This window comes from Carassius auratus, chromosome 5 (assembly GCF_003368295.1).
Source record: "Carassius auratus strain Wakin chromosome 5, ASM336829v1, whole genome shotgun sequence".
Lineage (NCBI taxonomy): Eukaryota > Metazoa > Chordata > Actinopteri > Cypriniformes > Cyprinidae > Carassius > Carassius auratus.
The window spans coordinates 14,446,133-14,472,916 of NC_039247.1; the positions used below are offsets into that span (position 1 = coordinate 14,446,133).

Sequence of the window (26,784 nt, forward strand, 5' to 3'; positions counted from 1 at the left end):
GTTGATCAAGACAGTTCAGAATCTTCTGGGTTTAATTAACACATTTCGAGTGACAGATTTTCTATTCCACATAAAGTGTTTATTTTAATTACCATTTTGTGAATGTGGATATGTTAATTTGGAGGAAATGCACGTCGGATGTTTTTTAAGAATTATTCTTAAGGAAAATTTACACGATTCTGTTTTTCACGTAGTAGTGCATTTTTTAATTATTAAATGCGGAATCCCCTTCTTTCCAGTCATTGGCAATTCTCTTGCGCTAGTGTATCCCTCATAGCGAGGCGTTTGCGACACCTTTCGGTTATCTTCTGCTATTGTTGTGTTAGTGCAGTACGGACAAACTCAATTGCTAGTTGTTACCTGTATCAACATATTATGAATATTAATGCTGATGCTAAATCTGCAGTTAACGAAAATGCATGCACATTTTCCATTTACAACATGAACAAGAAACAGAAACTTAAAATTTCAGCTGAAAACCAGCAGTTTGTACCAAGAGCTTACCCAGAAATTTTTGGGGTGAATTATTATTATTATTTTTTTTTGTATAACTCGTCCGTTTAAATTATATTAAGCCATAAAGCTCTGCATAATTAAGGGCGTGGCCACTTGAGTGACAGGTGGATTGACGCTGCTGTCACCGCCGGTGTTCTGAAATATTGGAAATATTCTGTGTCTGAGATATTTGGTGTCGTTGGGCGGAGCATCATGAATATTCATGAGTTTCCTGTTTCGCGTTAAAGCGACTCTGAAAATATTGGTGCGTTGTCACTGAAACACAAGATTTTCAAGAAGGTATGTTTCAGCATAAAATGACATTATACTTGTTAATATGCTAAATAATTTACAGATTGTGTAATGGTTAGTGATTGTCGTAATGATTTACCGGCTATACTCCAAGTTAATGAGCCTACAACTATTAAGCATTTGTATAATATTCTTATTTTACCTGGAGACTCCCCTAAAATGTATAGTTTAGTAACTTTGCCAAAATGTATCTGTTGTGGCATAATAAAATTGGTTGTGATGATTATTCTGTGCCATTCAAAAAAGGGGACGTCGTGGCCCAATGGTCACAGAGTTTGACTCCTAAACCTTGTGGGATCGAGTCTCAGGCCTCTTACACATGTGCTTCTCATAATTAGTGAATATGAATATAAAAAGCCTTTTACGTAAAGGAAAACCAAACTGGACACAAGCTCAGCTGTTACTTCTTGCCCAGCTTGTTAACAAAAACAAGGATATAATCGAAGGAAAATTTGAGTTGGGATACCATCTAAAACCAGGGTGATACCGTTTTAAAAGCTCATTATCGTCAAATGTTTTTATAATGTTTATATTCTAAGCCAGATTGCCGGCAACAGCCATTTTATAGTTTATGGTTTAATTTTAGTGACTTAGGAGTCCTCTTCACTACTTCTAACCTTTCACAGATTTAGGAGCTAGTTTTAGAGCTAGAATGCTTTGTGAAAACTCAAATCAAAAAGCAAAAATTTAGGAGTCCTAAATTTAGGATTGACACGCCCATTATTTATAGATTTTCTCCTAAACCTGTGAGTTATGAGCTACTTTTAGCCTTAAGATATTTTTTGAATACGGGCCCTGTTTTTTATGAGTGAGATGAATTAATTTACTTTCACATTTAGTCTAGTTAACTACAGTAACATCATGTTCACACAGTGCACACAACGCCCCTGTACTTGCGATTTCTCCCAATATGGGGACAGGAGATTTGTCAGTCAATGAATGGTAAAAAAAAATAAAAAAAAATTACTCAGATATTTTCTTGTAAATTAAAAAGTAATGCGTTACTTTACTAGTTACTTGAAAAAAGTAATCTGATTAAGTAATGCCTTACCCCCAAACACTGGGGACAAACCCTCCCATCAGTCACAGCAGGGTTAAGCGTGGGTGTCAGCAGTTAAATAGCCTTAATGTTGGGCAACACCCGAGCCTGCCGTGGACTCAGAACATGATTATGAGGTGTGTAGGTCCAAGGAAATAATGTATTGTGGTGAGGATCAGTCTATGGGAAGCCCCATGGAGGCGTGTGCGCTCAGACTTTAAACTTGAAAAACAACCCACTATAGATTAGATGAGACAAATGGTAAGATATTTGATATCTGAAGATGATTAAAACTTGCGTTTAAAGGCTTAAATAACTTAAAATGACAGACTGTCAATGATTTCGCAATAACAAACCATCTCGTAACAGCTGGCACATTTTGGCATCAAGTTTACTCTTTCCTTGTGCATTTATAACCCTTGTGGGTTGTTATTACCCTCAACTGTGGTGCTATCGAAGTGTTGGTGACCCATATACACTCGTATGACAGTATTCAAGTTTCAAGTTGCTTAAAAATGCATCCTTCACAGGAAGACGACTATTAAAATGCTGTTATGTTGTGAATATTTGTTTTCTTTTCATGTGTGTTGCCCTGATGGTGTTTAGTCTTTGTATGACCCTCTGTCCTGTCTGTATATGAGTATTTTTATGGACAGGCCATTTTTTTCATGAACTCAGACTCATTATGTGGCTTCCTAATGTACCATTTGTATTATCATGGTGATTATCAGTACATTTTAATGGTTTGTTAACATTTTATCGTTTCTGGTATAGTTGCCTTTTTTAAAATGAATTGAACAGAATTTTTTTTCTACGGTGCATGTTTTGTACAGTATTGATTAAATATCAAGAATGAGCAACACAATATGACCAAAAGGATTCATCCTTTGAAGTGGCTGTAAAGAGAAAGAGGAGGTTTATGGTGACCCGATCCTAGTGTCCCACTCAGACAGCCTTTTTTTCTGGCTCAGTCTCGACTACTGGAAGACTGGAGACCTGAGCCATTGCAGTCAGAGAGCTGCCAATCAAACATGAACTTCCAGTACACTAACCAAGGCAAGTAATATTCCATGCTAATGGGGCTGATATTAATTTGCAGTGAGTACAGTTTTATACAAAAAAATGCATTTTTTTCCTTTTTTCTGACTTTGATTTCCTGTCATCCTCAAGCTCAGGCCAACAAACCAACTTCCCAAAGCTCCAAAACAACAATCACAGGGGTCCTGGGGTCCTCCGAGACTTTAACCGTGAGCACCATCTCAAAGATCCATTAGAGGATAGATACAAGAGAAAGGCGGTACACTTGCTCCATCTGCAGCGTGTGCACATCACATATTGAGACTCAGACACCACTTCTGCCTTCATATGAGATAGAAATCTTATGTTTGTGGTCAGTGTGGGATAAGGTTTCGAAATGATGGTGGATTGAATGTCCATCAGTGTTCATGACAACAGTTGTATAAATGCACTATTTACGGTAGTCATATGTTGCAGGATGAATCCAATATAGGGTCACCCCAGGAATCAAAATGTTATTACATGGATAGTTCACCCAAAAATGAAAACTGTATTAATTTACTCACCATTGTATTGTTCCAAATGACTTTGGTTAATCTTTGAAACACAAATTTAGATATTGAGATTCCTTTAAGTTCCTGATTTTATCCCTGAAATGACTGTCCCTGCTTTGGATAAACCCATCTGTCAAATTGATTTTGACTGTACCTTAATATCTTTCTTTCCCTAAGATTTAAAGTGCCTGACAATAGGACCCTGAATCTGGATAATGCTCTGTTGTGCAAGACTTTAATATGAATACAGTTAGATTGAATCTCCACACCCGAATACTGGATCCAGTCTCTTTACCAGATCCTGTCAATAGACTCTATGTTTTTCAAAACTGTCAGCAGAGTTTTTATTTTGTACTGTACCCAAAACCTTATTAACGGGCTAAGAGGATGACAGAAGAATGGCATGAAATTGTAAAAACATGAGATGAAGTCATGATGATAAAAAAATGAGCTTAGTTTATGTAATAATTGAAAGGCTGAAATATACTACAAGACTTTTGTCCCAATTTCCCTCTGATTTACAGTCTGCAGAAGTGGATGCTAGTTGCAGAAATTCAGAACCAGTCTCCAGATTTGGTTGACAAATTTCATAGGAAACCGCATGTTTACAAAGTTGGTAAGTGTACGATGCCTAGCATTTTAAAATGTGTTTTACATGGATACAAATCAGCCAGTGTAATCAGTGTAAAAGGTTTTTGAAGTTGTTGAGTTGTTATTCCTGCAAACCAAAGTCCACCAAGTCAGTCAGGTGTAAGGCATAGATTCAAAGCACAGGAGAAAGATGGGATCATTGCAATGTTAGATTTCTTTTTTATATTGAATCATTTTATGAAATGTGTTACTGATTACTTCTGTATTGCAATTGACAAATCTTGCATTTTTATTTTAGACAATAGTGTTCAACCCTGGGAGGGATCTCTGTTCAGGTTTGTGGTGACATAAATCTCTGTCTTTCTGCTCTCGGCTTTGTGCAATGTAGATTCCAGTAGTTTGCATTATCCTTGCTACAATCATCTTGCAAGCAGATGAAACAGAACCTGTGAAAGCATGATGTGCATGTAACAAACTTGCATCCTCCTTCATGCATAATCAGATTATGGCACTTGGGACAGGCTCTGAACATTGGACAACCAAGCACTTTGCTCTTTGGATCTGAGACCACTTCACAGGTTAGCAGTGTGGAGACGAGGGGGCACAGCTTGTTGGTGCAGGCAGCAGAAGTGCAGGGGTAAAGGCAGGAGCCACAGAGGAGCTGAGTGGTTGGGCATCTAGTGCACTGAAGCAGTTTATCACTACCTTTTATATATGCAGGTTTAAGTGCACATAAACTCTTTGGAAAAATGTAAGACATTGGTGGAAATTAATAAAGATTTACATGACACTATGATGAGTTTGGTTCAGATTTAGTTGATGACAATGAAATGAAGTTAATATGGAGTGCTTACTTTGTTTGTGGGATCTAGATTGTTTCCATCTTCCTGGGATCCAGAAGTCTTTACGGATTGGTTATTTATTATGGACTGAGTTTGAGAGGGAGGAGAAAGCGCCTTTACAGAACAGACAAAAAATACTGTGACTAATTTGATCAGTTTATTCCAATGACTAAACAAATATCGCTGCCATCAGCGCTCCATTAGATATTACTGTATATGATGACCTGCCATTTTTAAGCAGCTTTTAAGGGTCTTTTATTTGACATCATAGTTACAAGCTAATAATGTATTCAGCACAAAAATATTCTCACCTTTAAAATACTTTCCTCCTCGCTGAGATCATCGGTCAAATCGCACACTTGTGAATTTCCTACAGAACGATAATTAGAAGTTTTTTGGGTTTTCTAACGTTTGAAATGTGCAGTAAGAGTAACTGAAAATCTATTAGACATGTTGTGTCGTACTTTCCTCAGGAAAAGTGAAAGTGAAAGTCATTTGTCAATGTTTGTGAATTTATAAAAACAATATATACAATATATATATTAATAATTTATAATTAAAAACGTAAAAATGGTTAATAAATAACAAATACCAGTTCCCATTGTTGTCCTTCCTCTTCTATTCCACTTTATAACTGTCTTTCTCACGCTTCTCAGCTCTTCCTTGTTTGGGTTTATACCCTCATTTTTCACGCACTTTTTTGTGGTTCTTCGAGGACGTTTCATGAGATCTGTTTGAGTGAGATTAATTTAAAATCCTCAACGAAATTTGGTGTGCTGTGCTGTGGATCTCTTTTGCGTGAAAATGAATGTGCAACACCATTTGTTTACGGAAAACCCCACAGCACAGCTGAGCTCTGGAAAGTCCTGGAGATTCATCACATAATAATTAGCCTAAACCTTTAGTGATTTGAAATTTTTTTGTGTATCCTATGAGTTAAAATATACAGTCCATAATATAACCCATAATATTCCATTACAAACATATATTGAAATTTGTTGTGTAAACCGTCTCTGAGATGAATAAAAGAAGCAATTAATGTTACTGTTTCTCTTTAAAATCAGTGAAATGTGAAATACTTGAACTTTGTGAAGTTATGTATGCATAGTCCTTAAAATAAATGTTTTTAGCAGGTCAGAACTTTATTGTAATAAAAATGTATTGTATTCTTGCAAAAGTTTATAAACAAAAGGTCAATATACATTTTCCCTAATATTTAAAAGTCCATTTAGACTCAAGGTTTAAATGTAAAAAGTGAGTTTTGTTACTTACTGTAGATGTTGATGTTGGATTAGCTCTTATGTTTACATAAAGCGTAAATACTTCATCTAAGAACCTGAGAGGTAACCTGTCAAACAGGTTTTCTTGCAGAGGGCATGCCTGTACTGAAAAGTCAAACATTTATTTCTGTATGAAAAAAACTTTACTTACACAATTAAAAACTTGAAAACAAGCGACAAATTTTTAAGATTTAAAGCTACTAGCTCGAAGCCACTAGACATTAATTTCCAAAAACATAAAAAAATACAAAACAATAAAACGCTATTAACAATATTAACAAGCCTGTTTGTTTGTGCAGCATTAACAATAGTCATTATTTTGTAGGCACCCAAAGCTAAGTATTTAGCCTGCCACTATGCACACAGTGTGGGGAACACATATATGTAATACAATTCATCCTCCTATGCACCAGTCCATCGAGCTTCACCCACCCCTGTAAACACGCTGTTTTATGTGTGGAAGAGACCACAAATCTTGTTCTAATCCCATCTTGAGCTGAAACCCCATTATATTTAATGGTCCTTATATAGGGCAGTAAATGTTGACCTATTCTGAAACATGAATTGGATACTCTGAGTACTGTATGTGCATGCATATTGTATGCTTGTTTGTTTCGTTTTTTTCAGTTGTCTTTTTAGACATCAGTCCAATTCCTAAGGTCTGAACCCAAACGTCTCCCTCTAGTCCCGTCAGCGATACCACTTCGGCCGGTAACAACACAAGAAGGCCTCTGATGATACGATTCCATTTGATGTGGCATTAACTGTTTACCAAAAGCAGTTCTCACTCAGTACTTCTGCAGATCAGTTTGGTCTCTGTGAACACATTGTGATTTTTTATTAAAAATAATGAAGCTGAATGCAAAAAATTTTTTTTTAAAAAATTGTGACCACAGACCTTGTAACAAATTACTTAAAAAGGAACTAAAAAAGTGTTAGTTCACCCAGATATGAAAATTTGGCCAAACCTGTATGAACTACTTCTGTTAAACAGAATAGAAGATATTTTGAAGAATGTGGGTAATTAGTTGTTGGCCCCTTACTGAAAAAGAAAAAAAATTCTGTGGAATGGGGACCAGAAATTGTTTAGTTACTCACCTTGTTCAAAATATCTTATTTTGCTTTCTGACCTTGGATAGACAGCAATGGAAATACCACAATCAAGGCCCAGAAAGGTAGTAGGGACATCAGTGTTGGCTGCCCACCGCTCCAGGTGTGTTTTCAGGGTGTGTGTGTGTGTGTGTGTGTGTTCACAACTGTTTATGTGCACTTGGATGGGTTAAATGCAGAGCACAAATTCTGAGTATGGGACACAATACTTGACCACACGTCACTTCACTTAAAATAGTCCATGTGACATCAATGGTTTAACCTTAATTTCATGAAGCTACAAGAATACTTTTTGTGCACAAAGAAAACAAAAATAAAAACTTGATTCAACAACAACAACAAAAATGCTAGACAAAAAAATTCATGGCATACTCTCTCCTAAAATCTGCAGACGTTTACAAAGACTGTTTGATGTGCAGCGAGTGTCTTCTGCTTATAAATGAGGTTGGTTCACACATCGAAGACTTGCAGAACAGAAGAAATTGTTGAATAAAGTCTTTTTTTTTTCTTTGCACACAAAAAGTTTTCTCATAGATACATCAAATTAAGGTTGAACCACTGGTGTCACATGGACTATTTTAATGATGACCTTACTTTTCTGGGCTTGAACATGGTAGTTATGTTGCTGTTTATGTAGGATCAGAAAGCTTGGATTTCATCAAAAATATCTTAATTTGTGTTCCGAAGCTCACGAAGATCTTATGGGTTTGGAACGACATGAGGGTGAGTTATTAATGACAGAATTTTCATTTTTTGGGTAAACTAACACTTTAATTTACATACAGAGAATATAGTTGTGTATGTCACAAAAGAAATTGAGGTTTAATCATTGTCTATGAATAGTTGGTTTATTTAACAGGTAACTTTAGTCACCTTATCTCTATGGCTCCGCTGATGAGCCCTGAACTGCTCAGGGTTTGTGAACATCTGTTGGCAGAATGGGCAGACTGACTCTGGGAGGGTATTCCACGTTACCCGTCCGACTGAATCAGGAGAGGTCAGTTGTTCTTCCAGCTGATCTGCCTTTGTCCAGTGCTTCTGCTTATCTGTGTACACCATGTTAATAACCGATGGTCTGTCGTTTCTCGCCACTGCTGCATCACTATCAGATCCAGAACCAGATTCTGACCTGGATCTGCAATCGGATTGTAAAGCAGCTTCTGGTTTATTAGCCCAGAACCTTAGAGGTGCGTTACCTTTCTCTAACCTCTGTGGCACCTCTGAGGTGTAGTCGTGTTGAGGCCTCTCCTCCTTACCTGAGACTGAGGTGCGTGTGTCTCTTGGGAAAGAAATTGCTGTTACTCTATTCCTGTCCTCGATGTTTTGATCTCCTGCCTCTTTCCTTAAGTTATTCTTCACAGTCCCAGAATCGTCCTGTTTCCCCTCTGCATTAAACCTGACCAGCCCTGCACTCCAGCTTTCTAAAGGTGGCACGGACAGCTGCTGAATGCAGTGGTGGAGAGATGGGTAGTCCACATATTTAAACTTGGGAACCTTATCCTTAGGACTGGTGGGCCTATAGTCTGGTGCCTTTGTCAATGAGCAGGATCCCAGCCAACCGCTGAGCGGAGGCACGGAAAGCTGTTGGATGCACTGGTGCAGAGAAGGGAAATCCACATACTGGAAACGAGGCACCTTGCGAGGGACAACACAGAGATCGTCTTTTCTCACACGCATTTGTGTCGAGGTCTCAGGGTCACCCTGCTCCTTCCTGACCACTCTATCCTCTGTGTTGCACTCTGCTGAGGCGGAGCGCTTGGCATTGCCACCTCTATCTGGAGGCAAGTGCCTCCTGTCCTCCATCCCTTTGACTGCACAATGCTGCTTTCTTCTCCTGTGACTATAAAGAGACATACAATCAGTAAAATATCAGCTCTTTAAGTAAGGACTAGTTTTGATTGTAATTATTTTTTAAGAATATTTAAGAAAGAATATTTCTCCAAACAGTAAGTAACAGTTTCTCCAAGTAAATGTGACCACACCTTAAATGTTAATTACCACAAAAAAAAAAAAATTAGACTCATCCCTGGTTTTCTTTAAAAAAAAGGAAAGCACTTACAAGGGAAGTAAATGAAGCCAAATTTTAAAAGCAGAAATGTGAAGCTTTTAATTTTATAAAGACAGTTGCCTTAGGGCTTTATGATTTACAACTTTATGTTGGTATAGCAACAGAGCTGTACAATTGGAGACAATTTTAAAAGGTTAGTACTTCCTGTGTATTTACATTTTATTTACGATTAAAACAGTAGGTATTTTAGAGCTTCACAGACTGAGCCCATTCATTTCCACTGTACTGTAAATGCCTTACCGTAACCTAGATTTTTTATTTTTTAAGAAAAAAGAAACAGCACATTTTAATATTTATTTTATTATTTAGTGGTAAGCAACATAATGCCACAACAAGTGCTGTTGATTGAGCTTAACTTTAATTGAACCCAGAATACCTTTTGAAGCATTCATTTTGCAACTCCGCAAGAATCAACATGAATTTTTCTTTTGTGATAAATAACCCAGTTATGGTTCAACAACACTGTAATTCCGTCTCTAAACATTCTGGGACAAACAAATAATTACAGATGTGGGTTGATGCTTATTACATAGATTAAACGGAAAGCCATTCATTAGGCATTCATGCTTTGATATGTGAAACAGGCTTCCACATGTATACTGGGACCAGATCCTTTAAAAGAATACAACTCACCCTCACTGCACTCCTTGAGGGGATGTGGATTTCACCCCGTGTGGGTGGGTGGGTTTGCTCTCCACAGGCCAGGCTGAGAAAATGATAATAAGAAGATAAAAAAAAACTCTGAGATGGTACTAGATGTGTACACATAACTGTATGAGCACTGGAGAAAGTGTCTATGTGTGCGTTTGTGAGGGGAGAGATGGTCTGAGTTGCTCCTGTAACCCTGTGCCATGGGTATAAATAGCTCTGCAGGTATGGAGTAAAGGAGAAAAGTAGGTCAGCTTCAGACTGATCGCCTTCTCCAGGGGGCCCAAAACAAAATATCTGTCACACACTACAGTCTTCTCTTTCTGTATTCACTATGGTCAAAACCAAGAATACCCAATACTGCCACACAAAAGCCTGGAACAGCCCAGCCCACCCTGACTTCAGATCACAACACACACCTAGTGAAATTGACACTGGCTCACTCCCCGTGTGTAATCAACAGGTGAAGAGAGGCAGTTTACCACCTGGTCAGCCCACAGGCTATACCTAAATGGAAGATTCTTTTTTCTGATCTAGCACCAGTATCTCACAACCACACCCCAAGCATTATCTATAAAACACACACACACACACACACAGACCCAAAATTGCTTGAATGTTAAGAAAAAAGATTATAAGTTCATGCTGTGCACAGATGTGATTTAAATATTTCCTGTTTATGGAGGGCTATGGTCAGTATAGAGATTTCAGGGCTTATTGCAGGTTTCAGACAACAATATATATATATATATATATATATATATATATATATATATATATATATATATATATATATATATATATATATTAAAAAATACCTATTTTATTGACTTTGCATGTATTGTGTCAACTAGATGCGTCATGACATAAAAATACTCACAATAAAAACTTTTGATACATTGTTGTCATTTATAACAGTAAATTGATTAAATGTAACATTTCTTTCTTCGCTAGTATATTGCCTGGCACAGAGAGAAAAACACACAGTGTAGAACCCGCCCTGGAATCGTGCCGGGCGTGAAGGATAATAACCGTGCTCCACATTCACTCTCGCTGTGTTGTTCATGAGGAATTGGGTCACGCGCCGTGGCCTACATTTTTAAGGTTTGTTGTCTTCGGTTTTTTCCCCCCTCCCCACATTTATTTGGGCTGGCCCCGCCCTCGTAGCCTGAGCAGTGCGACGGGGGTTGGGGAAGAGCGGAACAGTTTGAGCGGAGCGCTGCCAAGCAGTTAGCGCCCTCGCAACATGCAGACAAACAGAGCATTCACACGCGCGTGACAGCAGCAATGTGCGCGTGCTGACACAACGGGCCAATACAGAAAGATGCGCATGTCCATAAACCTATCAATCTGACTTCTTATTAAGCCACGTATCCCCCCGCAAAATATTACACCTGTCATGGATGGCACAGTAGACAACTGTTGTTACAAACCTGCGTTAAGTAATAGGAGGTGACGACATTAATTCAGATTTCAGGTTAAATATATCAGACATGATTTACACATTTCATGTTTCCCGAGGTTTACCTTATGTTACTGTAGTAGTCCGTGGCGGTCCGTGAAGTGCATGTCAAGTGAGTTCTCCGTCGATTTAATCTCAGTTGTGCTCGTCTTAATTCAAAGAAAGAGCTTCATCATCAACACAGTATTTAAAATAAAACATAAGGAAATTATTTCTCTTTGGTCAAATTAAGGCGTTTGCTTTCTTGAAAGACCATTTAAACTTATTCGGTTTTTAAAACTATATTTATCCTGTGTTAGTATCAGCAACACTTTACCAGAAACAGTTCCTTAATGTGTAAAATGTGGTTTGGCTCTAGGAGCCGCTATTCGGATTCTGATAGAGGGAGACGAAAGCCAATCATAGTTTGGTCACGCTTCATGACACACCCGTGGACTCCGCCTCACTCGCGTATCTTTGTCCAATCAGAGGGCTGCTACTTGATAAATGGGCGGAGCTACCATGTCCTAGTTCTAGGCGAATTATAATTCAGCTCAGACTCCGTTTACTCGAGTCACCCGAGCGCGAGTTGACACCCAATCCTCCGCACGTCTTTATCAATCAGTCATATTAGCCCTGACATATTCACGCAAAACAGTGATGTCTGTCCTTCTTTTAAAGTCACACGGATGTACAGCTCGTTCAAATGTGGGAAATAATAATAATCCATCATGGCAAAATGAACACTAGGATATTTTGCCTCTTGTGTGTTAACACTATTTTGCCCACACTGTCAACACACAACTCTTGCTAAAGTTTAGGAGAAACATCCAAGTTTGTAGTTTATATTTCTTACTCGGACGTGCATGAAGAAGACTTTGTGTTGACACATTATCTGAAACTCTCCAAACAAACAAAAGCTATGATGAATGAGGAAATCATATGACCTTTTTTGGTGTTGGTTCACTTGCTTATATGGAGCTAAATAAGTACATGGATACAGTAATTACTAAGAAAGATTGTACACACTCACTAAAATCAGCTTTTATTCACACAATCACAGACAACAAGATAAAATGGCAAGACTGCAATTGAAATTCAGCTACATCCTGCTGTGATTGTAGCTCCCCAGATTGTGGGTTAGGTATCAGGTGACAGAACGTCATCCTGGACAGTCAGCCACAGGCGCCAGAACCCTCCTATCTTAATGAAGATATCCAGACCACACATTCAAAATTGCCTCTTGTCATGTGGTATTATGCCCCTTTTAGGGCATGCATGCATTTACTGAGTGTATGAGCAGGCAAAGTAGTGCTGAGGAAATCTTTGGATAAATCTCTGACAAGTTTTCTCTTTGGTAATAAACTGCATGTCAGGACTTTGAAGCAGGGTTTGACATCAGGGTATATCATGCATCGGTATCAGGATTATGTGCCATGCTATTACAAACCTGAAAATTTGAGTCTCAGCCACTGATCTATATATGTTCTCTATTATGGATCAGTGGTCTCAGCTTACGAGTTTCCTTTTTAATGTATCTCTTATTCTTAACTCAAAGACACAAATAATTGTCTGCCATATAATCTTGGATTTGAAAGGTGTTTGCATGGCTGTGAAAACTCTTCTGAATGCATTTCACCTTCTAGAAAGGCCAAACAGTGCCACATGAAATTAAACTGAATGAAAGCATTTTTAAAAACGAAAATGTGAAGAATGTGAAGAAGTTCTTTTTTTGAACTAACGCCTAGTTTTTAAAGCCTGGTATATCGCTAGCAAATAAAATTAACACGGTATTTTAAATCATTTTAAATCAACATATTATTGGCATTATTTCCACTGAATTATGTCTAAATTGACAGGTGCCATTATAAACAAGCACCACCAATTTGTTGTTTTTGCTTGTTTTTTTTATGTATATATAAACAATAGAATAAAGAAAAAATCTCTCAGCAGAAGTGGAAGGATTAACTTGGAGCGATCGCTTCAGCGATGTATGAAGCTTGTGTTGCTGCTCTCATTTTTTTGTCCTGATGAACTGTTATCTCAGCAGTATCTTTAATTTAGTATTAGATGAACTGCAGTATAAACTCTATACAGTCCTCTAAAAAAGTCCTCTGTGACCATCCATTGCAGTTGGTCCATGCCGTCTTGTTGAGCTGATGGTTTTGATGAGTTGGCATTCGGTTCAAGTGTTTTTGCTTCTTGTCAGATGTCTTAGTGAGCTTTTCCACTCTTTTTAGGAACGAATAAAGCGGAAAAGGGTAACCGAGGGGGTGAACACCTCAATCCACCCCTTTCATCCCCTTGCCCCACTTTCTCCTAAATTTGATAGGCTGGTGCAGAAACATGAGCATCACAACCTATTGGAACAGAACAGCATGGGTACAGAAGTTTAACAACCTTAAGTTGTAAAAAAAAAAAAAAAAAAAAAAAAAAAAACTTATGTCATAATTTACTCACCCTCATGTTTTCCAAACCTGTTTCATTTTCTTTCTTCTGTGGAAAACAAAAGACCCCACTGAGTTTAGAAAATATATATTTTTTGTGTCCCACACAGGGGAAAATGAATTTTCATTTTTGGGTGAACTGGCATTTCAAGTTGCTCTGACATGAAATGTAGATATACATGTGTATAAATGCAACAGTAACTGCATTAGTGAACTTTAAACACTTTCTTTGATTCATTGAGCAGAAAACTGAAAAAAAAAAAGACTGAAGTAACTGAAACGTTTCTGTTCTGTACCTCATTTCCCCATGTTCTTCTGTCGATCCAGGAATTTCTGCCGCCGGTCCACAGGAATCTCATCCAAGCTGATACCATGGTTGCTCGCCCTTTGTGGCAACATTAAAAATGATCAAATCTCTAGATTATAGACATCATTTAGTGATAGAACTGGTTTCTTTCTTACCCAGGAGTAAGGTCTGGCGGTACAGGTAATGGCTTGTTGAATCCTTCTCTCCCAACCAACCAGAATGTTTCTTCTACACCTTTACCCTGTTAGAGAATGACAGAAGCTCATATTATATTCTTCAAGACATTTTAGAGGCATTAAACACAATACTGAATAGTGTCATGTGCAATCCCATGAGGTTTCTTGGCAAATGCTAAAACATGTTCACCCTCATTTGTTCACTAACAATGCCTGACAAAGGACATATGTGCAGCATGACAATTCATTTATTTTTGTCTTTTTTTCCTGAAAATCATGAATCTTTTTGCAATAGTGTAATTTTCATAGAATGAATTGTGTGTAATTACATTCTGTGGTGAAAATTATTGTGCAATTTAGAACATTAAATTTTTTGCAATACATTTTTTTTAATTTTTTTTATTTCTTTTGTTAATTTTATGGCTAGCATTCAAGAGGCGTTTGTCTTGATTTTTATCTGCACACAACATGTCTCATGTTCCCTCTCAAGTGTGGTCTTCACTGACACTGTTGTCTTCTTGATAAACAAGATCAACATTTGATAAGAATGTATTAGGGACAACATTGTTCTGGAAATTGCACCAGAACTTTAAAACAGATGCATTTCTGGAAATATGTATCTACTATATAATCATAACAATCACACAGCTAATATTGAATTGGTTTATGATAATTTTACTATTTATGATTAGGCTATCTGTTTAGAGCATAGTTGTGCATATATATATAGTCATAAAAGTGCCTGAACTGTATAAACACCTGTTAGTGTGTGTGTGTGTATGTTTGCGTACCTTGAGCTCTGTCCTGCCCCTACCATCTATTTTGTAACCAAGTTTCAGGCTCTTCAGGACATCAACAGTACTCTGGTTGACATGAATTCTGTAAGCTGTAGAAACAGGAACAGCAAAACAATAAAGAAAGACATAGTAAATTAATTAATGTTACAATAAAAAGTGTTACAAATTGAACACCACTTGATCATTGCCCATACTGGTCTCTTGTGAATTAATACAGACTCATCAAGAACATATTATGCTGAATTCCACTTGGAAGTAATGACATATGAAACCACTAGATGGCAGTATGTCCAAGACTGTCCAGTCTGAGCCGTGTTGCCAAGACCGCGGCCGAGGAATTAGCATACTTTAACACTGTTGCTGCAGGTTGTTTTTCATGTCCGAGGGTTGAAAAACTACCCAACTAATCAATAACGTGAAAGTTATCAACTGGAATGAGGATTTTACCAGGGGAACCCCGTCAAAACATCTGTATTGTACCCCCGGAAACCGATTTTTAACGGGGATATGTTGCGAAAACCTGGCAACCCTTACTCTGAGCTAGTTAAAACTGAAGCACTGAGCATTTTACATCACCCAAGACATTCTGTAACTTTCTGTTGCAATCAGATAATCTGGACAACTGTGTTTTAGTCATTTCATTGCGTAGGTGAAATCACATCACTATGCGTGACCTCTGTGGCTTAATCTATGAAAACATCTTTAATTTGAAACAAATTGTCTGAATATGAAAACAAACCATTCTTGTACAATATGATAAAATGTATAATAATAATTTCTAGGTACTTCAACTCTAAAATTCACAGTACAATTCAAAAGTTTGGGGTAAGAAAGTTTTTTTTTTTTTTTTTTTTTATAGAAGTCCCATTCGCTCACCTAACCTGCATTTATTTGATTAAAAAATACAGTAAAACATTAATATTATGAAATGTTGCTTTTTTATTTTAACATATTAAAATATTTAATTTATTCCTACAATGACAAAGCCATTCTTCAGTGTCACATAATCATTCAGAAATAATTCTAATATAACCTATTCAACATTATTATGTTAAGGAAAAGTTGTGCTGATTAATATTTTTATTGAAGCTGTTATACATTTTTCCAGGATTTATTGATGATAAAAAATTAAGAAAAAAGAAAAGCATTTTATATATATATATATATATATAAATCTTTTGTGATATTATAAATGTATTTACTGTCACTTCCAATACATTTTATGTAGCCTTTTTTTTTTTTAGATATTGGCACTTGTTCTAGGGTTGAAGAAAATGTTCTGGGATAGATGAGGCAGAAGGTCTGATTAAAGGTGAGACAGTTCAGGGTGATATCAGAGCCCGAGTTCTAAGAGGACATTAGCTTTAAAGCAGAATTTTCTTTCTAATTTGGCTTATACTCTTAAGAGCTTACAGGGAACTCTGCACTTTAAGCCCTCTGAGCTTCTCACTGACATGCACTCACTGTTCAGCACACACACAAACTAGTCTTCAAACTGATCCTTAGCCAAAGACAAATTCCTGGAATCACGACTTTGGAGACAACCACAAGCGCTAACATTGTAACTATCTGACATGTGCTGATGTATATACATATTAAACACATAAGTGTACTCACGCAACCCTGTGGACTCCATTCGGGAGGCTGTGTTTACTGTGTCCCCGAACAGACAGTACCGAGGCATCTTCAACCCAACTACACCTGCTACCACTGGACCTGTCACATACACATGAATAATAAGTTAGCACATTAGCAACTGCATAGAATTACATGTTGTGTCAGAAACCCCTGTGTGAGCACCATGTGATCTCTGCCGAGTTGTACGGTGGGGGAAAGAGCCAATGGCATGCTCACTAATTGGATGAAACTGTTAATTGGATGATGCCCGGGATTTACATTTCACTTGTTCTAGGAATACACAGCCATCAGAGGATCAAGTGTAAATAAGTTTTTACATTTAGCACAATGTTCATTTTGGTGATGTAAGGCAAGACCATCTTTTTCAATTAAAAATACATCCACAGGAGTAATTATGTGTTTGATTTTTAACGTTGTGAGATGATGCATATACAGTAGTTTAAGGGCGTAAAGCGTACTATACTTTGAATAGCGTACTGTACTCTGAACTGTACTCTGAATATTCTGGGTCTCTTATGGCTTTGTTTGCTGTGTAGAGATTCAAGGCTGCCACAAAGTTTAACTTTATTTGATTTTAATAAAATAAAGAGCAAGTGACTTCTTTTAAAAACATGACAAAAAAAATTCAAACCCCAGACATTTGAATTTTGTTTGTATATGTGTTTGTGTGCTTTTTTGCGGTTCTCACCAGAATGGAGTCCAATGCGGATTTTGACTTTGACGTCAGGCATGTGCCTCATTTTAAATGTTCCGATGCAGTGCAGAATGTCCAGACACATGTTGGCCATCTCTGCTGCGTGACGGTTACCGTTGCGGTTTGGGACCCCTGATGCCACCATGTACGCGTCACCAATAGTCTCTACCTGTTGATATGTAATGTGAAATGCAAAACTGTTTCAAAAATGTGAAATGTGGAATGTTTGTATGTACCATAGATATTATCTCAAATTACATAATATTGTATAAGTCATTTATTATTTTCATTTATTCCTTCACAACATAAAAACCTTTAAAGAATGTCTTATTAAAAGATTCACTCAAAGATCATCTCTCGGTGTGTTAACCTTTTCAAAGGGAACTAATAAATACATTTTTGATACTAATATGTAAACTTTAGATACTAATATGCAACTTTACTGCACAAATCTGCACCATTTCATGTTAAATAAGGCACAAAGGCGTACCTTGGTCCTTTTGAAAGGGCACCACCCAATGACAGCTTTTGTAGCTTTTACTGAACTCATCACTGATCATGAAAGAATCTACTCAATTTCCACAACATTTCAAGAGAAGGATAAAAAATGTAAACCTTGTAGACATCGTGGATGGCGATGATCCCATCGAAGAGTGTGTAGAGGTCGTTGAGCAGATCGACCACTTCGATAGGTTCACTCAGAGCAGAGATGGTGGTAAAACCCACAATATCACTGAAATACAGTGTGACATCTGAAAAGTGCTCCGGCTTCACTGGCTTCCCTGTCTTTAATGCCAAGGCCACAGATCTGAAAGACAGAATGGCATTATAAGAAACAAAAGGAATGTGGAAAGATATCTGAACATCTGAAGTGAGACTCACTTGGGCAGCATCTGGGCTAGAAGAGCGTCGGTTTTCTGACGCTCTACCTCTAGCTCTTCAGTCCTCTCTCGGATCAGATCCTCCAGGTTTGAGGAGTACTGCTCCAGCATCCTTAACATTGAGTCAATTATATTTGTCTTCTTTCCCTTGTTCACGTTCTTAAACTGCAAGTTAGAAAAAAGGGACAGGAAAAAGGAGATTTTTGTTGCTGTTTTTTCCCTCTGTATATTTTATATAGTGAATTTTATTTTATTTTTTAATTCTTGGAAAGAAAGTCTTTGTGTTTTTTTAATTTGCTTTTTTTTATGTAATTATCAATGAAGATTCGGGAGGAGCGCGTCAGATACTTAGCCTAATCATCACAGGTGGACCACAATCAAGTAATCAATCCCACAGTATAAATATCGCTGACTTACCTCTATCCATTGACGGTTTATCAGCATCCCTCCTCCACCCCATCTCCTCACTTCAAGTTCACTTTACAATATACGGGGAAGGGGGGGTACTCTAGTTTCGGGCAATTCCCGAGCTCGGAGCCCTTCCCCGGACAGCACGCCAAATACGCATACCATACCTCAGCTAATTATATGTAAGCGTGAACTAGTGAAATTGCATGCATTGAAAATAATGCTAAATTTTACCTTTGTCTTTGTGTGTGTGTGTGTGTGTGTGTGTGTTTGAGAGAGAGAAAGAGGGTGTACCTGTCTGAAGATCTCCTCAAATGTGGGTCTCTTGTCAGGCTCCTCACTCCAGGCCTGCTTCATGATCTGAATCACCTCCAGCGGTGCTTCATCCACAGACACAGTGGGTCGGCACAGCGGTGGAGGAGAGCGCACCTTATCTATGATTTCTGCACACAGACATACACAACTTGAGTATTCACGTCTTAGAACACTGTATTCATATCATGGCTCCAAACCAACTCCATTAAATCATTGCCATCTTTAGTTGGTCCATTAACCAGGTGAAAACCTGAGTGGAATGAGATAATGTCTTGGTATGTGAGGGTGTCTAACCTTCAGGAGGCATATCCAACATGCAGAAGGGAGCACAGCGAGAGATCACCTCCTGCATGATAATAGCAAAGCTGTACACATCAGCTGGATACGTCCCCTTCTTCCTCAGTTTAGGATTCCGCAGGATCTCTGGAGCTGTCCAAAACTGATCTGTACCAAATATACACAGATCCGAGTCAGAAAGACTGAATATATAAAAAGAGATAATGAGAGCCTTTATGTCCTGTTTCTCATCTCATGTTTTAGCTGTTTCCACATGTTTACCCGTACCCTCTGGTTTGGTGTCCTCCAGGATGATGTTTTGAGAGTTGATGATTTCATTTAAGCCATAATCCGTAACCTTCAGAACAAAGCGACCGTCTACCACACAGTTCCTTGACTTCAGGCGTCCATGAACGATCCCACGATTATGCAAGTACTTCATTGCCTGACAGGAACAGATAAAAAGGAATCAGAGGGAAAGTGACAGAGAAGCATGAGGAGATGGGAGCAGGTGACATCCTTAACAGTTCATTAGTTAACAGCCAGTCATTCTTTAACACATTTTCTTTCATATTTTACTGAGCTGTTTTTACTTATACCTTCATCTATGCTTTCATTTAACCCTTTGTTAACTGAGCTATTCTGCCTTCTCAATTCCTCACCCTGATCAGGTCAAGAAGAAGAGAGGACTTGAACATCCAGTCCAGTCTCATTTCCTCATTGTTGAGCAGGTCTTCCAGGCTGCCTCTGGTGCAGTGCTCCGTAACAATGCCAAATATGCCAGTATCCAAGAACAGACCCAGAAACAGGTTCAGATTCTCATGACGCATGTCTCTCAGCTAGAGTGAGGGGAGAGGGGGACAAGCAGACAGGGTGGGATGGGGAGTATAGTGTTCAGATTTAGTTTAAAAACCCGTCCAGAACTTGTAAGCTAAATAATGATGAACTTTCATTCACTTATCTCTTACCTTTATAAAGATGGTCTGAGTGCTGTCACTGATTTCTGAAACAGAATCTTCACAAGGGCATTTCTTCAGCCAGACCCAGTCACCCTGACAGCACAGAATAAAACAACTGAACGCATCTCCACAGGCTCACACAGAATCTGATGACCTTGTGTTTCAACATTTCGGCACCGAATTTAGAGGAAAACATGCAGAATTTTATGGATTTCATTTAAATAAGATAAATGGTTTAAATAGAGTTTAGAGTACTGCACTTTTATCCGTACTTTGGTTTTATTGAATGTAATGAGACAGTTATGTCTATAATTTACTTAGTATAATGTCCAGTTTTATAAACAAACATGCAAGGAGCAAGTGAAGTGTAGAATTTTGTGAAAGTTCTGCAGAGCTACTAATACTTTTCCACAACAGCTCATGTACAAACAACGGCCATATGTAGTTCATATTAATATACAGGTTAATTTATGCAACATTCCTCTAATCTGATTGTTAATGTAGTTTGCCTGCAGTGATGAACAGGTTTTTAAAAGTTGACACATCAGCTTATGTTTTCATTAGTGAGCGTGGAGTGAGAAATGGAAAACCTAACGAAAGCTTATTTCTGCCATCAATAAAAAAATAAAAAGGTAATTGCAACTTTTTATCTCACAGTTCTGGCTTTTTCCCCTCACAGTTCTGAGTTTATGTCTCACAATTCAGACAATTCATTTTGCGAGATATAAACTTGCAATTCTGAGAAAAAAGTCTGAATTTTAAGATGTTTACTTGCAATTGGCAGTTTTAAAGTGGCAATTGTGAGTTTATAACTGGAAAATTGTGAGGAAAACAAACCAGAATTGTGAAATAAAATTATTTTATATCTTGCAATTCACTGGAGGATGTTTTTACTTCTGGTATAAAGTACTTCTGCTATTTAGTCCCAAAACACTATGCTAACAATTTACCCAAGTGTATGTCTTTAAACAAAAAAAGCTCACATTTCACACACCTCAAAAACAGCAACATTGGACGTCTCAGGAGTCGATGTAATGTAACTGCGACCTGAAACTGAGCGGTGAGGGGTTTTAACATCTAGTTGACTCTTCACCATACTCTCCTCATTCAGCTTCTACAGACAGAATGGAGAGAAACTGAGAATGTGAGAGACATAGACAAAAATCGAAGCGAGCGAGAGAGCAAGTCCTATTAAGTATCATCACACATGCAGCAGAGCACACACTAAAGTTTTATTAAATTAATTTAGATTATTGCCATACTCTGCTCATTCTGCTTCTACAGACACACACACACAGATAAATGGACAGTGAGAGAGACATGGATAAAGTCTATGAGCAAGACAGAGAGAAAGAGAAATGAAGGAAGAGAGAACATATGTGACTGACCCTCCTGCTGAGTGTAGTGTTGATGAAGACCAAGTCATCCAGTGTCAGTACTATCTTAGTGGGGCTTCCATTTCCTCCTCCACCAAATGCTCCGAATATCCCCTGCCCATGTTTCCTGGACACACACACACACACACACACACACATAGACACAAATATGCTTATTTGTTTATCAGTAATACAATAAAGTGATTAAATACAAGATGATTTGCTGCAACTCAACCAATTTAATTGTGTACCTTATATGGAGAAAACATGCACCTGCTGCACTTATCAACACACAGAACAAGAGAAGGAGGAAGAAAAGGGTCACTCCATCCAAGCCTGCAATGAAAGGAAAAGAACGACGGACAGAATCAGTGGTGATGTTGACGCTTTTAAATATATTGTAATAAAATTGATATGGTACAAGAATTTCTGCTTTCTCACCTCCACTACAAGCGACATAAGGACTGAACCAACAGTTTGAGTCAGTTCTCGGAGACGCTCCAGCAAAATGAATCGATTTCCCCAAGTACTTCAACCCTCCATATTTCCCATACGTGTGTGGTGCTTCCAGGATGTGAGTGCGGTGTAGGCTGGACCCAGAGCCATCTGAATCCAGGACGGCGTAGCGGACCTGCATTCCTTCTCCATCAGTGCCTGCCGATATCTGCTGGTTAAAGCCATTGAATTCAAATCCACCCTCGTTTTTCACCAGTGCATCACCCGATACCCAGCGTCCTCCATTCGCAACTCGGTTCTGCTCTGCAGCCATGGCTGTATAATAGAGCATGTTATAGATGGTCCCAAAGAATGGAGAGACCTGCCAAGAAAGAAAAAAAACATCCACAAAAATATAGAACAAATAAGACCATGATTGGGATTCTAAACAATTTTTCAAACTAAGAAAATGTATTAATAAAATAATAAAAGTAAGCATATTTTTATTAATAGTTTTTTTTAGTATTATTCAGAAATAAATTATGTAAAGTTTTTTTTATTTGTTTTTATTTTTGTATTTCAATTTCATTTTGATTGTACTTTAAGTATTTTTATTTTAAATTTTAGCTATTATAGTTATACTAAATAAAAATGAGAAATGTCGCCTTTGCAAAAAGCTGAAATAACAGAAGTTATTTACAGAAGTAATTATTTCTACTGAAGTTTTTTTTATATATATATATATTTTCAGTTTCAGTTTCAGGTAAGTAACTATTTTCTAAAAGTGGTTTTAGTTGTGGTTAATCATGTTCAGTCAAGACAGATACTCAGCTGAGCAAAAAATCAACCTGAAAATGTCTTATTGTACACAAATTACATTAAAATTATACCTCTAATTCTGAAACACTAAGGGAAGTTCAGAACGATTGTGTTACCTCTTCAGCTGGTGTGCTGGTACGGATGTCATAGGATTCCTGTGCTGCACTAAAGGCCTCATAGAAGCTTTGTTCCCCTTGGTCCATGGTTATTGTCAAGACCCCATCATAAGCTCGTCGCAGTTTGGTGTCATTGGCCAGGACTGGATAGTTCGCATTTTTATATGGCAATGAATACAGCAGTGTGTCATATGGAATGAAGATGTAGCCTCGGTCAATCATTCTCATGTCCATTGCTGTGGTTAGCAAATTATACTGTTCCTCTCCACCAATCAGAACGGAATGCATGCACATGATGACAACTGCACACAGAAAATCAAGAGGGAGGGATAAGACTGAGGGAATGTGAAAACAGTATTGAGGAATAAATTAAAGGATAAGTTAAAGTTAATAATTATTAAAACACATGGAGAGACATCACACAAAATTATATACTCAAAAAAATAAATAAAAAGGGCTCGAAATCGTAAGGGAACCACTTTTATAGCACCTATCTTTAAAGGTGCTATACAGTGTTGTCAAATGGCGCTATGTAGAAACATAAGAGGCTATCTCAGTAAACCTGAAGTAGATTACATCAACTGAAACAAATAAAAATTATCGTGTTGTCTTTTTTTGGATTCTCATTTTTGTTAAATGAGTAACACTGTAAAACAATGTTTTGATGTTTTTTGGAGTATGTTTTACAAAATTTTCAGTCTTTAAATTATACGTTTAATTCAATGTGTTACATGCTAATTCCCTGTCATTCTTTGTGAAATTTACTAGCAAATTCTACACCAGTTTTTTATTCAGTGTCACTGAGCTAAATTCATATTTGCATTTTTAAGCTTAATTCGGACATAACTCATAGATCTCACCCCTCACTCGATCGGTCTCCCGTATTTTCTTCAGGGCTCGCCGTGGCCCCTCCTTGTCCATCTCCATGGTAACAACCACACCAACTGGCAGACCAAGAGCACGCAGGGATTCTGCAAGTTCATGCCCAGTCGCTTCCCACATGTTGTTCTCCGCTGTTATAATCCCAACGTGAGCCCAGCGGAAAAAGCGCAGCACTGAGAAGAGCACACGAGAAGACAACGGGAGCGGCCGCAGAAAGGTGGGATACATTCCCTCATCCATGTCAGCCTTCAGACAAGCCCAGGACAGGATGCCCTTGTTCCAGTTCTTTGCCAGCAGGGTAGCAGCAGAGCAGTAGCCAGGGTTCGCCGGTCCAAGAAAGGCCGATCCGTAGCCCTCCAGCTCTGCAAAGCGTGCCAGCGCTTTCGAGCTTGAGCAATCCTCATTAATTAGTGTGTATTCATACCAGTAGCCTTTGTTAAGGTCGGGGTTTTTGTTTATTCGGCTCATAGCTAATCGTGCAGCCAGGTCTGGCAGGGCTTTGGAGTACATGGGGTCACACGCCCACGGTCCTACGATGGCGATTTTGAAGGTGGTGCCCCAGGCCTCACAGGGCAAGTACGATAGCATGACTAGAGGAAGGAGAAAACAGTTCCCCCACCAGCTGTGGCTGCGGAGCACTGGGCTCGAGGACACTGACCTCCACGAGCCATCTGGGTTTTTTGCTTTTTGCTTGGAGGTTTGTTTCCGTCGTCTCTTTCCAGCAGAGGACTGTTGCCATCGTGGGTGATGGGACTGGCAAAGAAAGCTAGAGTTTCTCTGGACATCCATTTTCATTTTGTTTTACTGTTAGTTGTCAGGGACAGTGAAAGAACAGGTGGCACTGAGAGATGTTGTGTTGTATTGTGTGGATATTATATTTTGATAAAAAAAAAAAAAAACACACCCAAAACCCCCAGCTCTCGATTTGGGTTCTACCCACTGAGGGGCACTAGCCCAAAACTATAACACAATTACCAGCCATAACTGTCTGTTTTAGAGATGGAGCAAATGTGTGCATATGTATTTGAGAAATACAGCTTATAAGGGTTTAGTGAATGAGAGGGAAAGAGGGGGGGAGGGGGGGGAGACAAGGGATGAAAACAGAGCAGAAAAAGTTAGTATTATTTATACTGGGATGTTAAGTATAAATACATTTCATACAATACATTGCATATCTTTTTTAACTTAGTTTGCTCTATGTAGTAGTGATGTGAGAGTAACAGTGGCTCAAACATCAGCATAAGGGTCAGGGGCCCAGGGCCCGTATTCACAAAACATCTTAAGGATAAATGTAGATCATAACTCACCAATTTAGGAGAGTCCTAAATTTAGGACTCCTAAATTTATTTCACAAAGTGTTTAGCTCTAAAACTAGCTCCTAAATCTGTGAAAGATTAGGGGTAGTGAAGAGGACTCCTAAGTCAATAAGACCAAGCCACAAAATATCCTAAAATGGCTGTTGCCGGCAATCTGGCTCTGAATGTACAGAGTTTACAAGCATTCAATGATAATAACCTTTTATAAAGGTATCGCCTTTGGTTTTGGAGCTTATCCCAACTCTACATTTTGAATGATTATGTCTTTGTTTTCATTAACCAGTTGGGCAAGACATAACAGCTGTTCTTGAGACCAGATTTATTTTTCTTTTAATTTAATGTTTGCATCAATCTCTATCAGCCATGATTTTTCTACTCTGTTAATTAAAAGGATGCATATTCACTAACTGTTTCCAAGAAGCACACATGTAAGAGGCAGACAATTAGCTGAACTCGTTTAATTAGTGACACTTAGCCTGCATTTTAAAATCTTTATTTGAATGTGGCAACATTGTGCTCTACAACACTTCTATGAATAAATCTCTGACAGAGACTATCAGCCAATCACTGTGTGCATCGTTAGTACGCACGCTGACATCATCCATAGCAACGAGGTCAACCCCGCCCCTTACTCTTAGCTTAAGACTTCTCTCTATTCCTTAGTAAAGTTTGTCCCAGCAGCTTTGTGAATAGGTTTTAAGAGACGAATCTTAGCTAAAAACTTTTACTGCTATTTTGGAGAACTCTTAGTGGTAAGATAAAATGTCTTGTGAATACGGGCCCTTATATCTGACTCCAGGCTTGGTCTGATCAGCTGACCAGACACATCCTCACCTGACTCAAGTGACATCTGTGTTTAAAGGTAGAGTTGGGGTGAAATGTCACATGACTTGTACCAGGCTGTCTGCCATTCCTCCCTCTCTCCCTCTCCCTCTCTTCCCTCTATCCATTGCTCAGCAAGCAGCAAGCAGATTACAATTAAAGAGCTCTGCCTTCATTTGCCCTGGCCATAATAACTGCCAAATAACGTGAGGCTTAAACAATCTTAATCTTAATCAACCTTATCTCTTTACACCATCATCACTCTATTGACCTGTCAAGAGTTTTGATCTTGGATGTTTTTCTTTGTTCTCCATCCTCTAACTCATGTTTTCAACAATCTGTCTGACTTCTGTATAAATGTCCTGTCTACCCCCTCACCTCTTAACCTCTAGGTCTGGCTTGTTCTCTTTCTTTGGACCTTTGTCCAGCTCTGAAATAACTCAGGATTACAGAGGATTGCACGGGACCTTGCTGTCAGACTCACGCTACTGTGTTTGAGAGCTTTACTGTCTGTGATATTAGAAGTTACACCATAGCTCCCCATGTATTCAGTCAGTTTTTATGTACAGCATTACAGCACAGTTGTTTTATCATCTAAAGGAATTTCACATATTTATATAGCTATTTTTGGCATTTATTAATGTATAAAGTATGTAGTGTGTTTAGTAGTGAAGTGATTGAAACATTACAGTAAATGGACAATACTATTTCAATGCTATTTCT

At 38.2% G+C, this 26,784-nt stretch overlaps 2 protein-coding genes across 5 annotated transcripts; both read right to left on the reverse strand.

Moving 5' to 3' along the window:
- Positions 1-3,854: 3,854 nt before the first annotated feature.
- Positions 3,855-11,806, reverse strand: LOC113077308 (uncharacterized). 3 transcript variants are annotated; one of them, XM_026249745.1, is made up of 8 exons: positions 11,484-11,806; positions 9,942-10,014; positions 8,114-9,080; positions 6,123-6,946; positions 5,443-5,716; positions 5,162-5,220; positions 4,863-4,937; positions 3,855-4,747 (listed from the first exon to the last, which is right to left on the reverse strand). In XM_026249745.1, the coding sequence occupies exons 3-4, from the start codon at positions 9,041-9,043 to the stop codon at positions 6,935-6,937; spliced, it is 942 nt and encodes a 313-aa protein (XP_026105530.1). In that variant the 5' UTR covers positions 9,044-9,080; positions 9,942-10,014; positions 11,484-11,806; the 3' UTR covers positions 3,855-4,747; positions 4,863-4,937; positions 5,162-5,220; positions 5,443-5,716; positions 6,123-6,934. The 3 variants fall into 3 exon arrangements, with proteins under 3 accessions (XP_026105530.1, XP_026105523.1, XP_026105516.1); XM_026249738.1 differs by having other exon boundaries at positions 3,855-4,713; positions 4,863-4,964; XM_026249731.1 differs by having other exon boundaries at positions 4,863-4,964.
- A 621-nt stretch (positions 11,807-12,427) lies between these two features.
- On the reverse strand, positions 12,428-24,954 carry LOC113077325 (retinal guanylyl cyclase 2). Of its 2 annotated transcripts, XM_026249755.1 has the most exons (20): positions 23,902-24,954; positions 23,042-23,343; positions 22,113-22,488; positions 21,923-22,007; positions 21,684-21,798; positions 21,290-21,409; positions 20,305-20,388; positions 19,999-20,175; positions 19,625-19,781; positions 19,355-19,504; positions 19,040-19,188; positions 18,339-18,502; positions 18,072-18,264; positions 17,451-17,625; positions 16,742-16,840; positions 15,119-15,213; positions 14,307-14,392; positions 14,141-14,229; positions 13,858-13,893; positions 12,428-13,757 (listed from the first exon to the last, which is right to left on the reverse strand). In XM_026249755.1, the coding sequence occupies exons 1-18, from the start codon at positions 24,716-24,718 to the stop codon at positions 14,142-14,144; spliced, it is 3,432 nt and encodes a 1,143-aa protein (XP_026105540.1). In that variant the 5' UTR covers positions 24,719-24,954; the 3' UTR covers positions 12,428-13,757; positions 13,858-13,893; position 14,141. The 2 variants fall into 2 exon arrangements, with proteins under 2 accessions (XP_026105540.1, XP_026105541.1); XM_026249756.1 differs by lacking the exon at positions 13,858-13,893.
- Between the last annotated feature and the right edge of the window lie 1,830 nt (positions 24,955-26,784).

What these genes read in the sequence shown, in the direction of transcription:
- LOC113077308 (XM_026249745.1), bottom strand. Translation starts at nt 9,043, where the DNA reads ATGGAGGACAGGAGGCACTTGCCTCCAGATAGAGGTGGCAATGCCAAG.
- LOC113077325 (XM_026249756.1), bottom strand. Translation starts at nt 24,718, where the DNA reads ATGAAAATGGATGTCCAGAGAAACTCTAGCTTTCTTTGCCAGTCCCAT. An exon ending in CCAATGTTGCTGTTTTTGAG is followed by an intron (nt 20,389 to 21,289) that starts GTGTGTGAAATG and finishes CTGTGCTGTCAG; the next exon opens with GGTGACTGGGTCTGGCTGAA. An exon ending in CCATCCACGATGTCTACAAG is followed by an intron (nt 17,626 to 18,071) that starts GTTTACATTTTT and finishes ACATATCAACAG; the next exon opens with GTAGAGACTATTGGTGACGC.